General features: G+C 29.8%; 2 protein-coding genes across 2 annotated transcripts; both read left to right on the top strand.

Annotated features, from left to right (window-relative positions):
- Positions 1-7,216: 7,216 nt before the first annotated feature.
- MONOS_12826c1 (uncharacterized protein) lies at positions 7,217-7,576 on the top strand (the record flags this gene model as incomplete). Its single annotated transcript, XM_067865475.1, has 1 exon — positions 7,217-7,576. One exon carries the CDS (start codon positions 7,217-7,219, stop codon positions 7,574-7,576), a length of 360 nt encoding a protein of 119 aa, XP_067736232.1.
- Positions 7,577-8,052: 476 nt separating this feature from the next.
- On the top strand, positions 8,053-8,796 carry MONOS_12827c1 (uncharacterized protein; the record flags this gene model as incomplete). Its single annotated transcript, XM_067865477.1, has 1 exon — positions 8,053-8,796. The coding sequence occupies one exon, from the start codon at positions 8,053-8,055 to the stop codon at positions 8,794-8,796; it is 744 nt and encodes a 247-aa protein (XP_067736233.1).
- Between the last annotated feature and the right edge of the window lie 7,536 nt (positions 8,797-16,332).

The raw sequence follows: 16,332 nt of genomic DNA on the forward strand, positions 1-16,332 counted from the left end.
TCTGAAAAAGCCCAAATCTTTGTTAGTGAATTTGGACAATGCGTTTTCAATCAATGACAGTTTCATTTCTTCCTCTTTTTGATGAGTAATTTTAGGAAGAGCATTTCTTTCTTCAACGTGAGTTAAAATTTCCAAAAAATTAGATTGACTCATTTTCAGAATAAGATATAAAGAATTGATCGAATGAATCCATTATTTGGAAATTTTTTTGTGATCCCCTTGTCCCACTTTATATATAATTCATCGTGAATGAATCAAAACGTTTTATCTTTGACTTTTTTGTTTTAGCACTTGAAAAAAAGAGGTTGATGAAAACAATTACAATTGACAATTACACAACGTTTTAGTTCTTAGGTTTTCATTTATCCGGTTATTTGTTTTTTTAATGGGAATACTGATAAAAATGATCTAATCCATGATTTGGATTTTGTTTTGGTTTATTCAGAATTTTTTGATCAATCAAAAGTTTTGTTTTTCCATGAGCATGGAAGAAGATCGAGATGGTTTGAATTTTTATTTTGCTTTGAAACTTCATTATTATTATTATAAAGATGATTTTTCGAGAGTTATTAAGTTGCTTGAAGATGCAGAATACAGTCGTTATGAAAACAAAATCGAAAGATGCGCACACATTTATATTGATCATGGAATAAAGAAATGCATCATTGTTTCGGCAGCATTTATAAACAGAAGCGCTCTCAATAGAGCAATTGAAGCTGTCAAAGATGGGAGAGATTGCTTTGTTAAATGCAGACCTCTTGCTTTGAACAAAGAAAAAACTGCAATATTCAAAGGAGAACTTTCTAATTTCGCTTGGGACAATAAACACAAAATAATGAAGGAGGCACGATTGTTTGTTTGGGTTATTATTTGTTTTAGGTTTTTTATTGTCACAAAATTGTTTTTTTTTTTATTAAATTGCTTTTTTTTTTTAAATTATCTTTCAGGCTTCAAGCCTTATTCAAAATAAACCAAAAGAGGAAATTATTGACCATTCAGTTTGTCGCTCTTGGACTTTCAACGTTATCAAAAAAAGTGAAAATCTCTTATTAAAAACACCTGTTCAAATTCCAGCGACACGAATTGCTCACAGCACTCAAGAGTGTATTGGAAGATGGTTTGATCGATTGGAAAAACTTTAAAACGATCACAATTTCCTTCAACAACTCGTGTTCAATTTTAATGAATGTTGCATGAAAAGCGAAGAGAGAAAAATTCCAAAAGTTTTTTCAATGACCGATGCTCCTTCACTAACGCTAAGGCAGCAATCACATCCCCAAAATACATCGTTGTTGATTGTAATTGCTACAGACAGAACTCACACAGAACATGCATGATACTTTTTGGAAAAGAAGTTTATTAGGAATACAAAATGGCAAACAGTCGAGAATTATTAATTATTCCTGCAGAAACTGCTTCAATGACTAAAGAAAGATTTGAATACATTTTTCTTAATTCTATCATTCCAGCAATCGAATATAGAAGAAGCTCAATTGCAGAAAAATTTGCAAATGCGTTAAATAACATGGACTCCCTTCATTCTCATGTAACTTCAGACAAAATTAGTTTGGCATCAATGCATAGAATTGATTTGGCTCTTCCTCCTTCGCATTCATCTCATTTCATTCAACCGTTAGACAAATATGTTAACGCAAATTTGAAAAGCAAGCTTGAAGAAAGTGATACTGATGTTTTCATTGACTCTGCAGAAGGAAGAAGAACACATTTTATCAGGAGGCTGCAGATCGCATTGCATCATGCGTTGTCCCCTGCAACAGTCATTGCTTCTTGGAGGGATTCAGGAATGTGGCCACTTAACAAAAAGCTCGTGTGCGATTCCCTTCCATTAACAAAACCTGACAATGTTATTGTTTCTCCTTTCTTAATGGATAAAACAAAAGAATCTTTTAGTGGAAGAATTTATTTATCTTCCGATCCATTTGCCTTATTTTCAAATGGATTAACTTCATATATAACACTTTAATTTATCTTTATCTTTTTTTTATTTCATATATAAAAATAACTTAGTTGAATTGTTGACAAATATTGAATAACATGTTTCTTTTAATATTTTTTTTCTTGATTATGAAAAGATGCTTTGAAAAAATAATTGCATTATTTAATATGGGTTATTCTTTTTGAAAAGTCGCAAACGTTTAATTTTCTAATATATTAAAGATTTCTTATTTTTATCAAATTTTTATTCCCACAAACAAAACTTCACTAATATTGAATCTATTTCTGGATAATGCTATTTCATTCATTCTGAAGAAATTTCGTGAGTGGAAACAGAAATTTGAACAAAATGTGAAATTATTGATTTATCTGAAAATTAAACGTTTGCGACTTTTCAAAAATAATCACCCATATATTTCGAGTCAAAGAATCACACAAAGTTGGAATTGTAATTTTCAAATCAGAATGCCCATAAGCAAATCTGATGTTTGGTTTTTTGAAAATGTCCGGATATTTGAAAGACTATTTAGTAGAACTTTTTCGAATTTATCGGGTAATTTCGTTTTGATTCAATCAATTTGTTTTCTATTTTTCTATTTAGTGTTGATGAACTCAATTCGGTATTTTATCTATCTTTTTTTTGATCTCAAATAAGTATATTATGGAAGTGATTTGATCGCTTTGTTAGAGTTTTGTTCTTGCTGTTATAAATAGTAACTTTCACATGAATCGAACAATAAGTTTGAATAAGTGTGCTTAAGTATGTTTCATTTCATTTTGAACTGATTGCTAAAATTCGTTTAAGTTCAGATGATTATTACAAATGCAGTTTTGGAAGTTTCTCGTCTAAACAAACATGATCGATTTAAAAAAATAATGTGAATGAAATATATTTTTAAGACAATTCCTTTTTTTGTATTAATAACTTTTATCATTTCAAATTGAAGTAATTGTTTTAATGAGATAAAGTTTCAAATCAACAAAGCTGTTGAAAGTAATATTTCATAAAAATTTTTAATGTTTTTTTGTATAAATTAAGTATGCATTTTAAAAAATAAAACAATTTGAACAAAACCAAGTGTTTTTATTATTATTGATATAGAAGATAAAAATTCATAATGGATTGTATTTATATATCAATTAATCATTACGCTGGTTTAATAATAATTGAAGCGGACTCAGAATTTGCGTGTTTTGAGTAGCTGAAGATGAAGATGAAGATGAAGATGCAGAAGCTGATGATAAAGATGAAGAGGAAGCAGGAAAAACTGGAAAAGGAGCAGAAGAAGATGGCAAGAAAATGTTTGTTGATTTCCATTGCCCAGGGAGAAACCAATCAAGTGAATGATCACTTGATTGTGAACCTGGAATTTCTCTTTCTCTTTCTCTTTCCAATCGACAAACACTTTCTTCTTCTCTTTGGCTCTCAATCTGTTCTCTTTCTTCTTCTCTCTAGCTTATGGCATGATCAACGGCGACTAAATTCTATGTTCGCCCTACCAATTAACAAAAAAAATATGGTTAATGTGAATGTTCAAAAAATGTTTTATTTGTATAAAAAATAAAGTTATGGTTAATATTTCAACAAGTAAACCTTCTCTTTGGGCTCCTAGAGAAGAAATTCTGGGTGCTGGCATATTTCCAGGATTCAATTTATTTTTGATTTTCGTGTTGTATCTTTCATTTGCAATCCGTTTTGCTTCTTTTTTCTGTAAATAATCGTGAACCAAACTGTCCAAAAATCGTTGATTTGCTTCTTCGTCTTTTATAGTGAGAGGGTTTTGATGAATGTGATTATTAGTGAGACAACAAGCAACAAAAAAGGACTCTCCGATTTTTTCAACATCTAAAGGCCAAAAATTACGAAAGACAAAGAATTATGTCTTGAGTCTTCCGAAAAAACGTTCAACAATAACCCTTTTTGACGAAATTTCCTTTGTCCCTACTGGTTTGCTAATGACAGCCCCAAGCTCTGGTCTCGCACCCACATAAGCTGAATCTGCGAGTATTTTCGATCCTTCCATTTTGTCCTGAAACTTTGGATAGTGCTCTTTAAACACGCTGAAATCGTGTGTTGAACCTGTGAAAACCTTGCTTATAGTGCTCGCTGTGCCCGTCCTTGGATTTACTCCAACTTCCACTTCAACGCAATAGTAATGATGCTTTCCACTATAGAACTTCTTTCCTTCCTTCAGTTTTCATCCTGGTCTGCAAATAGGAATCACAGCGCAATCAAGTACAATCCCAACATCCTTCATTTCATCCAACCTGTCTTTGCGAAATGTTAGGAATAAATCTGCCAATTGGTGTTTGAGAGAAGATGTTATTGAATGAAACAATCTGTTTGTCGCACTCTGAGAATCGTAGAAAGGGGAAGCAAGCGAAAAGGTTAGTTTTGGTGAACCATGATGCAAAAAATTCAGAAGCAAAAACAAATGCTCCTCCAAAGTGTTAATTGCTCTGTCTCTTCCACGGTGGTAAGGAGATTCTTTTTGCAACAGTGATAACAATAGATCGAATTCATTTCTTTAAAACCCTGACAATCGAAAAAATGAGCGAGATGGATCTTCAAGTTTTTCGCAAGCTATTTCAATGATGGGACGTTTAACTTTTTCTGTTTTGATTTGGAGAGCTTTCGACAAAACATTACGTATTTCAACACTTTCTAGAATGCTTTCAATGTTGATTTGAGACATGATGTTCACTTCTGTAGAGCGTTATTAACAATATATCCCATTAATTGAAGTTTTTTTGAAGGATCATTTTCCTAACATTTATTTTACTGATTGTGAGAAATACAATACGGCATTTTCTGAATCTGATTCGTATTATGAAAAGCTTTTGTGAAAAAGAATCGACTTATGAAAATTGATTATATTAAATTGTCAAAGGTCTAGTAGAACTTGTTCGAATTTTCCCTGCCGCACCGAATTGATTAAAGAAATACGAATTTTGTCTGACTTTTTGAATGTTTCTCGCTCAATTTTGTATTTTCTCAATCTTTTTCCTGGCAACTCGAGGTTTTTCATATATTTTTTGTTTTGTGACTTGTGATATTCACTTTTTTTGTTTCTTAAATTACTTCATTATTATTTTGAGTTAGGTTTTCAATTTTGTTTGTATATTTGTCAAAATTTTTTTGAAAAGTTCCTTTTATTTAATTTTCAAATAAAATAAAAATTTCATATTTTCATCAATTTTTTGTTCCTACTCAAGAAACTTCACCAAAATGGAAACAAATCCAAAAGAATGTTATCATTACCGTTTTTGTGAAGTTTCATAATTGGGAACATAAATTTGATCAAAATATGAAATTTTTGTTATATTAGAAAATAAAACAAAAGGAACTTTTCAAAAAATTTTAGACATTTATTATATATTAATTAAACTTTTTATGATATGTTTTTTGAGTTTTGTATAATTTTTGTACAGTGCCTTTGTATCATGTTTTAAAGCAATTTTAACTAGCATAGATAACTTATATCCATTTTTAACACTATTTTTTATATGTTTAATATAAATATGAGAGTTCTAAATGTTTCAATATTTTTTTTTAACAGATTCACTAATTTCATATTTTTATTTTTTGTTTTAAGTGTTAACAAGCAAACAATGATATGCAATGAATTTTTCTTGTATTTATATATATGTTTAATATGTGCTTAAACAAAAAAACTTATCAATTACAAAATTATATTGTATTAATATAAAAAGGGAACCAAGGTGAAATGAAAAATACAATATAGTTATAAAAAACTCAGTGCTTTGAGTTCAACAAGCTCTGCAAAAGATTTTCGCTGACTCTTTTTTCTTTTATTGAAGCACTGGAGGAAAAAGCAAAAGGGAAAAAGGACAACGACGTTTGTTGGAACAGTCGAAGAGATTTCCACTAATTTGGCAAAAACCACTTTGACGATTTATCACTGTTTCTTTCTCTTTCTTCATCTTCATCTCTTTCGTTAATAATAATTTCATCTCTCCTTTCCTTTTCTTCGACAGTTTTCTTTTCTTTCTTCTCCTTTTCATCTTTTCTTTCTTTTTCTCTTTGATCTTCCCCAGTTCGCTGCTCTTGGGCTTCAGAATTGCCTGAAAAACATAGTTATGGTAATGTAAATATAAAAACAAGCAAAATAAACATTATAAACGTTAATATGGGTGAAAATAAAAAAGTCTAACTATCTTCCGAATAAAATAGAGTTGTGATTGATGATGGTGGAGGAGCTTCAGGGGCATAGGTGTAACTGTCTACCTTTTGCAATTCTGGATTTTTGCTATTAATTTTATGATATTTGAAAAGCATAAATTATTTAAAAACTTTTGTATGGACAGATTTTTCGAAATTCTTCTTGCTTCTCATGAAAAAAAACTTTTTTTTTAAAATGACCCATAAATATGAGAATTATGAATAAAAATAAATATTAATGTAAATTTTCCAATCAATAAATAGATACAAGGCTTGTAAATATTATGTTTTCTTTTTAAATAAGAGAATTTATCAAAATAAAGCATTTTTCAAAATCTTTTTTAGAAATGAGAATAATTTTGATCAATCCCACGATATAATATAAAATATCCAATAAATAAAATTTTGTATTTATGCTTGATAAGTTGAATGGATACTTTCAGTTGTTATGTATACTATCCATTTATATATTGAAGAGTGATAATATATATTATTTATTTTTGTTTTATTTTTTCATTTCCATATTATGATAATTATTATTCTGATGTATTTTTTGCACTACAAACAGTTTTTATCACTTCGAAGATAATGATTGAAATTACACAAACATTTTTGTAACAGATAACTTGGTGATTTAGAATTACTTTTTTCATTATTTTCCAACTGTATTCAATTCGCATCAACCAAATTATAATTCAATTGAATAAAGCAACGTAGATCAGTAAGAAAAAGCTGAGTTAAAAAAAAAGAAAAGAAAATGAAGGAAGCATAGTATTTTTTCTGAATAATCAATATCTTCTAACTTATCAATGAAAATTACTGGTTTTAACCCTGCAGTTTTTAAGAATAAAGCAATTAGCAAATTGCTCAATAGGTGGAGTCAATTCAAAGGAAACAAAAGGGAAATTGATGAAATTAAAGGATTGTTTGGATTTGAAAATGGACAATGGAAAATTTGATGGAAGAACGAAAGAAAGAAATGAATAGAACATCAATGAGGAAGAAGAGATATGTAAATGGAGTGGCTCATTGGTTGATGTTGAGAAGAGCAATGTGGAGATGAGGGAAACAACGATTATGAAGAGCAAGGAAGGTGGATTGCGGGTGAGTGGAGCGAGTGTGAGGATTGAGAAAGGAGAATTTGAGAACAACAACCCATCTATTGAGGGATATCCATCAGCCAGAAGGAATGCGATTTGTGAAGGGAATGGGGGGTTGAATGTTGTGAGTGTGAAAGGGGGAGATGGAATGTTGCCAAACACATCGATGTGGATATTGGACGAAGGATGCAAATTGGGAGGGATAGATTCAGAAAGAGGATCATCATATTTCATCCCCATTTTGGTAGATGTGAAGAATATTTTTCAGCCAAATGGGGATGTGGAGTTGATGATTCTGGGAAAGCTGCTTCTTCCGCGTGGTTTAACTCTGAGATAAAACATGAAAGAAGGGGATTTTGAGCTTCCATATAAGAGCACCATTGAAGAAGGTGGGTACATATCAGAGAACGAGGTGCATTCAATGATTTCATTGGAATTACTGAAAGTGATAAAGAACAAAACAGAAGTGAGTGTGTGCATTGTGTTTGGAAAAGATGAATCATCTTCTTCTAATGGAATTGTGGTGATGAATAAGAGTGAGAGTCAATCAAAAGGAGAGAAGAATGAAGATGAAGGAGATGAAAATAACAAAAAAGTTCAAAACAACAATGAATGGAGCATGGTTGTTATTGTTATAATAGCTGTGCTTTTTTTGATGTTTGAATTTATATTTGTTGTAGTGGTGGTGATATTACGAAAAAACTTAGGGAATCAGAAAAGAACGTTAAAAAAACAAGAATAGAAAATGAGCAGATAATGGAAAAGATGGAAAGGAGAAGGTAAAGCAATGAAAGAAGCTTTGAGATGAGTGAAATGCCATCTACGTTGCTGGAAGGAATGACGAGCCAAATTCCGTTATTGATCGAGGATGAAGAATGCTCATCTGAATCTCCAACAACAAGCAATGATGACGATGATGAGATTCTGAATGAAAATGATTTGTCGGTTTTTGGGTTTCCTCCTCCAAGATCTGAGAATGCTTCTGCTTCTGGAGTGCCACAATCATATTCATTCAATGTTATATCAGCGAAGAAGCCATTTCGAGAAAAGGAGAAAAAGAACATCAAAATGTTGCATTCTGTTATTCATTCAGTGCAAGGCAATTTCACACTGGGAACAAGAGCGATGGATGTTGTTGATGGGAAGGAGGTTGTTTTGGCAGTTGCAGAGCTGTTTGAGCATTTGATTTCTGTTGGAGACGAAAGGGTGGAAATGATGGCGAGGCAGCTGTGCCCATATACAATCTTTGTTGAAGAAGGGAACGAAAATGAAATATACCTATTGACTGAAGAATTGGAGGATGAAAAACAGAAGGAAGAAATGAAGCGATGGAAGGCACCAGAAATTGGAAATGAAGATGAGGAAGTGGAAAATGATGGAATTGAGCAAGCAGTTGTATTCACACTTGGACTGATACTCCATGAAATGACAACAGGGGAAGTGCCATTGAGCGAGTGTGAAGCCGAGGAAGCACAGGAGATGATGAGGGATGGAGTGCGACCGCTGACAGAAGGAATCGAAGGAAAATATCTGGTTGAGCTGATGGTAAATATGTGAGCAGATGAGACTAATGACAAACCGAAAAAGGACAAAGTGATTTTTTTATTGTTGGAAATGTTTGAATATAATTTCATTTAACATTGAATATTAATTTTTGCAGCAATAAATAGAAACGGAAAAATTTAAGGTTTGAGCAAAAACATAAAAGCAAATTATTCTTATTCTTGAAATTTATCCTTCTTATTTGAAGATTAATTAAAATTTTTAATATTAAAATAAATACACATGCTCATTAACATACACAATGCTTATCGAATGAACTAAAATTTTTAAAAAACTTGTTGACAATTATTGTGTTGTTTCATCAAATAAGAAATCAACAAATTCAGAAATAATGACTGTGAAGAAAAAACAATTGGTTAAAGTTCAAAAACATATACAATTAAATAACTGAACAACATACACAACATTAACAAAAATGATAATGCAAGCAACAAATAATGCTCTTTAATTTACAAGATTTGAAAAAATTCAATTTTCCTGAAACATATCATCTGAATCATCAAAGAACACTAAAAAACTGAATGTTCAACCACATTAAATAATAGTGGATATCTGAAGATTTATTAATATAATAACTGCAAGTATCCATTCAACTTATCAAGCATAAATACAAAATTTTATTTATTGGATATTTTATATTATATCGTGGGATTGATCAAAATTATTCTCATTTCTAAAAAAGATTTTGAAAAATGCTTTATTTTGATAAATTCTCTTATTTAAAAAGAAAACATAATATTTACAAGCCTTGTATCTATTTATTGATTGGAAAATTTACATTAATATTTATTTTTATTCATAATTCTCATATTTATGGGTCATTTTAAAAAAAAAGTTTTTTTTCATGAGAAGCAAGAAGAATTTCGAAAAATCTGTCCATACAAAAGTTTTTAAATAATTTATGCTTTTCAAATATCATAAAATTAATAGCAAAAATCCAGAATTGCAAAAGGTAGACAGTTACACCTATGCCGCTTCAGGATTCAATCTTTTCTTCATATTGACTCGATAGCGTTCGTTGGCGATTCGCTTTGCTTCCACTTTCTTCTCATGTGACTTCATCAGATATCCAATAAAACTGGAATTAGCATCTGAGACGACTGCGGTCAATGGGTCTTTCAGGATTTGAAAATTCGTCAAACAACATGCAATAGGGAAATACTCCGTCACTCTTTCCACTTCAAACGGCCATGGACGCCTGAAAACGGCAAAAAAAGTCTTCAACCTCCCAAAAAATCGCTCAACAATGACTCTATTGGACGCCAATTCGGGTGTTCCGACAGGTTTTGAGAAAATTGCACCCAATTTTGGCCTTGCTCCAATGAATGCAGAGTCAGCAAGTATCTTTACTCCTCCAAATTAACCATCAAACAGAGATTAATGGTATTTAAAAAGGACAAAATCGTGTGTTGACCCTGTTTGAACGTGGCTAATTGTACAAGCAGTACCAATTCGAGGATTAACACCAACTTCCACCTTCACACAGTAAATATGATGCTTTCCACTATAAAATTTTTTTCCATATTCCAACCTCCCACCTGGTCGATTTGTTGGAATTACAGTACAATCCAAAACAAGACCCACCTCCTTCATTCCTTCAAGACAATCTGGTCGAAAAGTGAGAAATAAATCAGTCAAGGGCACTCTGATGTCTGCAGCAATACTGTGAAGAAGACGTATTGTTGCATTTTGAGTGTCAAAAAAAGAAGAAGAAAGCATAAATGTGTGTGTAGTGGATCCATGATGAAGAAAAGTGAGTAATAGAAAAAGTTGATCAGAAAAATTGTTCATTGCTTTATCTTATCCTTGGTGAGGAGGGATTTCTTTTTGAAGAAGTTGGAGTAATAAATCGAACTCAACTCGAGCGAAGCCAGTGAAGCGAAAAAAAGCAGTTTGGGTATTGCCTAAAATATTCAAAGCTCTCTCAATGATTGATGTGGATTTTTTTGTTTCTTTGACAGCAGGAGAAGCAGGCATTTTATTACTTTCTTCAACTCTCTCCAATACACTCAAAAGTGAAGATTCAGACATTGATCGAAACAGTCAAAAAATGATAACAACAAACACACCCTTCATATGTAAATATTTTTGTGATCAAAAATGACCCATGATAAAAAACAATGGATGTTATTAAATCTCATTGGAACTTAGTCGATCTTTTTGGAATGATATCAAACTCATTTCAAAAAGTTAATGTTAATACGATATAACTAAATAAATTCGTATAAGTTCTTGTCAGGGCGGAAACTTGAGCCAGGGATGAAACCTGAGCCACATTGATCAAAATTTTCAAATAAAGTTTTTTGATCATAATGGAGAAGGTCATACCCTCTTTGGCCAGGCTGTTGGCTACAAGTGAAATGTGTTCAATGGAAAACGATACTATCAAAGCAATATATGCCTATGACATTTTAAACTTTTCTGAGCGAGAAATTGAGGAGTGTAAATTGATATCACGTGTATCATTCCAAAGAGCTATCAAAGCGTGAAACGAATGTGGAAAAATAAGAAAGTGCGGAAGACCGACTCTTTTTACCATTTCAGAAGAGGACAAATTTGAACAGCAAATATTGGCAGAGGTGCGCAATGGAAAAAATCCAACAAAGAAATTCATAGAGCAGATGGTTTCAATGCATTGTTTTTATATTTTTATTTAAAAATTTTTTTTATTTAGGCCAACGAGTTGTTATTGAAGAAGCGAAAAGATGATGAAGATACAAAAAAGGTGGACAAACATTTGGTCGATAGATTTTTATCTAGAAATCCAAAAATTGAACTGGTTAAGCCGAAAGCTTTACCAATTGGACGTGTAGCCCACACATGCAAAATGGTTTTAAATCCATTTTTTAATTGTTATGATATGTATATGCAGCAAATAATACCTCTGCCACAATTGATTTTTTATATCGACGAAACATCAACATCCTTTTCCGACTCGGAGCAAGATTTGGTGGCATCATCTTCTTCTACTCCTTCATCTATTATTGCTGAGCCATCTCTTCCATCTTCCACTATCATCGTATTTATGACAAGTGCGGATGGCTGCAGATATATTACTCCAGTTCTGATCCTATTAAAAACAATTCCCAACGAATACAGACTTGCTACAACCTCACTTGAGATTTTTATTCCAACTGCAAATGGACATCTCTCTTCAAATATATTTCTTGAATTATTAAAAAATAATTTCTGCCGGAAATATTGAAAAAATAGAATCAGATTGGAGAAAACTTTCGACATGCAGCTCTTATTATGGACGGAGGAGTGGGTTATTTTCAGGAAGATATAAAGAAAGAATGCAGAGATAACTTAATTGATATGAAAAAATTACCATCTCACACATCCCACATTCTCCAGCCAAACGATCAATTCATTTTTGCTAATATGAAGCGCGTTTTTTCAAAATCAAAGGATTGTGGCATGGTAACTTCAGCATCTGCGAGAAGAGAAGCCTTTGTGAAAGTTCTGAAAAATGGAATAGCTTCAGCAAGCTATCCAGAGACGATTATCGCATCATGGAAAGTGAGCGGAATGTGGCCAGTAAATAAAGAAGACATTCTCAGACACCTTCCAGATTCACCTCCAGAATGGGCTTAATCCGAAATTGAGCCAAAAAAAGCTCCTGAAGGTTCGTCTTATGGAGCAGTTTACAGAGCTTCCGATAGGCTTGAAAACCTTTTTAAATAAACAACTTTTGATCTCAATTATTCTTCTTTATTTTTCATTATCTCTCTTTTCTTTCAATCCAATTGAATGTTTTTAACATGTGCAATAAAGAAATATTGTATTTTTTCATCATTTTGCACTAATAAAAACTCAATTTCAAAAATATAAACTAAAAAATGAAAAAAATATTATTATTCATGAAAAGATCACTGGCTCGGGTTTTCACCCCCACTATTCGTTGAACTTTTTCGAATTGAATGCATATTTTTGATTTGACTCAATCAATTTGCCTTTAGTCGATCTTATTTGATTTGACTTAATCAAAATTGATTAGAAAAGATCTTTTTTGTGATCAAAAAATCAAAAATTACGTGAAAAGTTTGATCATTATTATTGAATGTTCTTAATGTTTTCAATTAAATAACAGTTTTTTTTTAAATATTTTTATATGTTCATCATTACGAGATTTTTCATATGTTTGCACTATGTATTATTATCATTATAATCAATATTATTGATGTTTTTGTTATAAGTTTTTCATATTTGCTGTGTTACCCAAAGTATTCGAATAGTTTTATCTTTTATTTTTAGCTGATTAAATGAAAGAATTATTTGATAACATGTTTGTTTTTATTATTTTTTTGTTTTTTTTTTTGATTTTTTGATGTGAATCATAAAATCATGTTTATTAAAAAGCTAACATCTATTATTGTCTATTAAATTTTCAATGTTTTCAATATTTTCAAACAAATAACATTATTTAAGTATTGAGTGAGTGAACAAAAGCTCTATTGTTAATATATCTGTTTATTTTTTCACTTTTTTATTTTGATAATTTAAGACTTGTTTTATTATGATCAGCATATTTTTTCTTATCATATCAATATATTTTTATGTGAAAAATTTAAAGAATTGAATAATTTTATGCTTTTGTGTTTTTTCCAAAGATAATAGATAAACAATAAAAATATAAAAATTTGACAACATGAAATTCAACGTTTTTCAATTTAAAAAATTAATATTTTTTCACTATTTTTATTAGCGTTATTTGTGAACAAAAAATATATTAAATTTTGACACGAATTTGATTGGATTCTGAATTGATCATACACCCACAATTTTTGATATTTGCATTGACTCAATCAAATCGATTTGTCTCGATCAAATTTGCATTATATTTAACTCATTTGCTTTAGCAAAGGCAAATAATGTATGACCAGTTCAAATCGCATAAGTCACAATAGACCTTAAACGAATTGAGCAGGTCAATTCGAATTGACTAAGTCAAAACGTTTTCAGTCAATTTTAATGGTTTTGACTCAATCAGTTCGGTTTTCCTTCTATTTTTTTTGTGATCAAAAAATCAAAAATTATGTATCAATTTAGATTAGAATTATGAGAAGTTTTTTCTGTTTTCTGTTACAGAGTGGTTTGTTTTTAATTGTTTTTTTATAAATGTTCACTTATTTATTGTCTTTTATTTGTTTGCATTAAGTTTTTTTGAGATCATGAAAAATACATCGAAATTTTTGAAACAAGTTTTTTTAGTTATTTTTGATTTAATAATAAGTTTTTAATGTTCAAACTGTTATTTATTGTTTTAATTATGGAGTTAGTATTCATTATTTCGTTGGTTTTATTTCAGTTTTATTTTGAAAAGATGTTATTTATTGAACAATTGTTTTTTCATAAAACTTTGTCTGAATTATGAACTATATAATCTATCTTTTTTATTTTTTATCAAGAAAAGAATTGGTTAAATGATGAGTGGTTAAAAATTTTTTCAATTCGAATTTGTTTCATTGTTTTTTCTGTTTTTTTATATTTCGTTATATGTTTCTAATTCTTTTTTATTCATTGAATTTTTTTCTTCAAATCAATCAAAATTTATTAAAATATAATATTCAAAATATGTTTCTAATGAAAAATTTGTAAAAACAAAATATAATATTGAATTAATAATTTTGAAAAAATCAAAACATAGATACTTTCGTTTTTTTAATAAAAAACATTCACATTATAATTTATATGAAATGTAATCCATTTATTCTTTAAATATTGAAAGATATGGGTGATTCTTTTTGAAAAGTCGCAAATGTTTAATTTTCAAATAAATCAATAATTTCATATTTTTATGAAATTTTTGTCCGCGAACACCAAACTTCACAAACATGGAATCAGTATTTTGATAATGCTATTTCAAACATTCTTAAGAAGATTTGTGAGGTGAAACAGAAATTTGAGCAAAATGGGTGATTCTTTTTGAAAAGTCACAAATGTTTAATTTTCAAATAAAATTAAATTTCATATTTTGCTCAAATTTCTGTTTCAGCTCACAAATCTCCTCAAGAATGTTTGAAATAGCATTATCAATGAATAGATTTGATTGAAGTGAAGTTTGATATTAGTTAACAGAAATTTGAGCAAAATATGCATTTTTTGATTTATTTGTAAATTTAACATTTGTGACTTTTCAAAAAGAATCACCCATATGAAAAACTTTATTTTTGAAACTTTCTATTGATCATGCACCCAGAATTGAATCAATTGGTTTTCACTCAATCAAAACGGTTTTGAGTACGACTTTTTGGTTTTATGAACCACTAATTGGTATTAGTCAAATCGAATACCGCATTACTGAGTCATTTCGTTTTATTTCTACTTGATTGATTTGACTGAGTCACGAAAATGTGACTCAGTCAAATCGATTTTTATCTGGTTTATCGAATTTTGCTAATTTTTATCGAATTTCCCTCAATCTCGCCAAGGGTGAAATTGTGATTTTTATGATCACAACATGTGATCGAGCATTTTTTTGTTTTGTTTAAATTTAAACTATTAAAAGCTCATGAACGTTCAACTTTTAATATGATGTTTGTTTTATTATGTATTATTAGTATTTTTTTTTGTAGTTTTTTTGGTTTGATTCTGGTTTTCGATAACTTTTCATTTTTGTAATTCCGACTTTGTTATCATGTTTTTTGATTGAAATCTATTCTAATATTTTTGTTTTTTATTGGATGAACGTTTGCACATACGAATTTTTGTGATTTTTTTGGTTTATACAAAATTTTTTAACATTTTATTATTTTATAATGTGTATCATGTTTTGAACTGAATATTTTAATGTTATTCTTATTGTTTTAATAACAAATAAAAAGATTAAGCTATTGCGAACAAAGTTCTTTTGAAATTTCATTCATTTCAAGCTTTTTGAAAAGTTATAATAAAAACAAAATATTTTTATTAAGAATTATTTATTATTCGCGATATAAACATAAATAATTTTTAAATGATGTGACAATTTCTTTCTCACAATTTCAAATTTATTAAAAAGGTTAAACTCAAAAATATTAATGTTTTTTTGAAATTTTAATATAAATTTCAATAAAATAATTTATTGAAACAATTATTAATGTATTTAATTCAGCTTTCAGAAAGAAAAAACAAAGTTTTAACAAAAAATATTTTTTGTTTAAATTATGATCAAGAAACCCAGAATTGAAAACATCGTATGTGACCGAGTCACATCCAATTTGACTGCATCTCAATGGCATTAGATCGATCTTATTGGATGTTTACCGATCAAATGCCACTTGACGCAGTCAAATCAATCATTTTCTAATAATTGAACTTTTTCGAATTGAGTGCATATTTTTGATTTGACTCAATCAATTTGCATTTAGTCAATCTTATTTGATTTGACTTTATCAAATCTGATTTGAATAAATCATTTTTTGATCTTTTTTGAAAACAATTATGAGTCAATTACGATCAAGATATTGATTTAATTTTTCAAACTCTCTTCCTTGTTGGTAGATCTTAATAATACAACAAGTTTGTGAATTCTCTTTTTGATTGTTT

The sequence above is a fragment of the Monocercomonoides exilis genome, assembly GCF_001643675.1.
Source record: "Monocercomonoides exilis strain PA203 chromosome Unknown scaffold1-2713096, whole genome shotgun sequence".
NCBI lineage: Eukaryota > Preaxostyla > Oxymonadida > Polymastigidae > Monocercomonoides > Monocercomonoides exilis.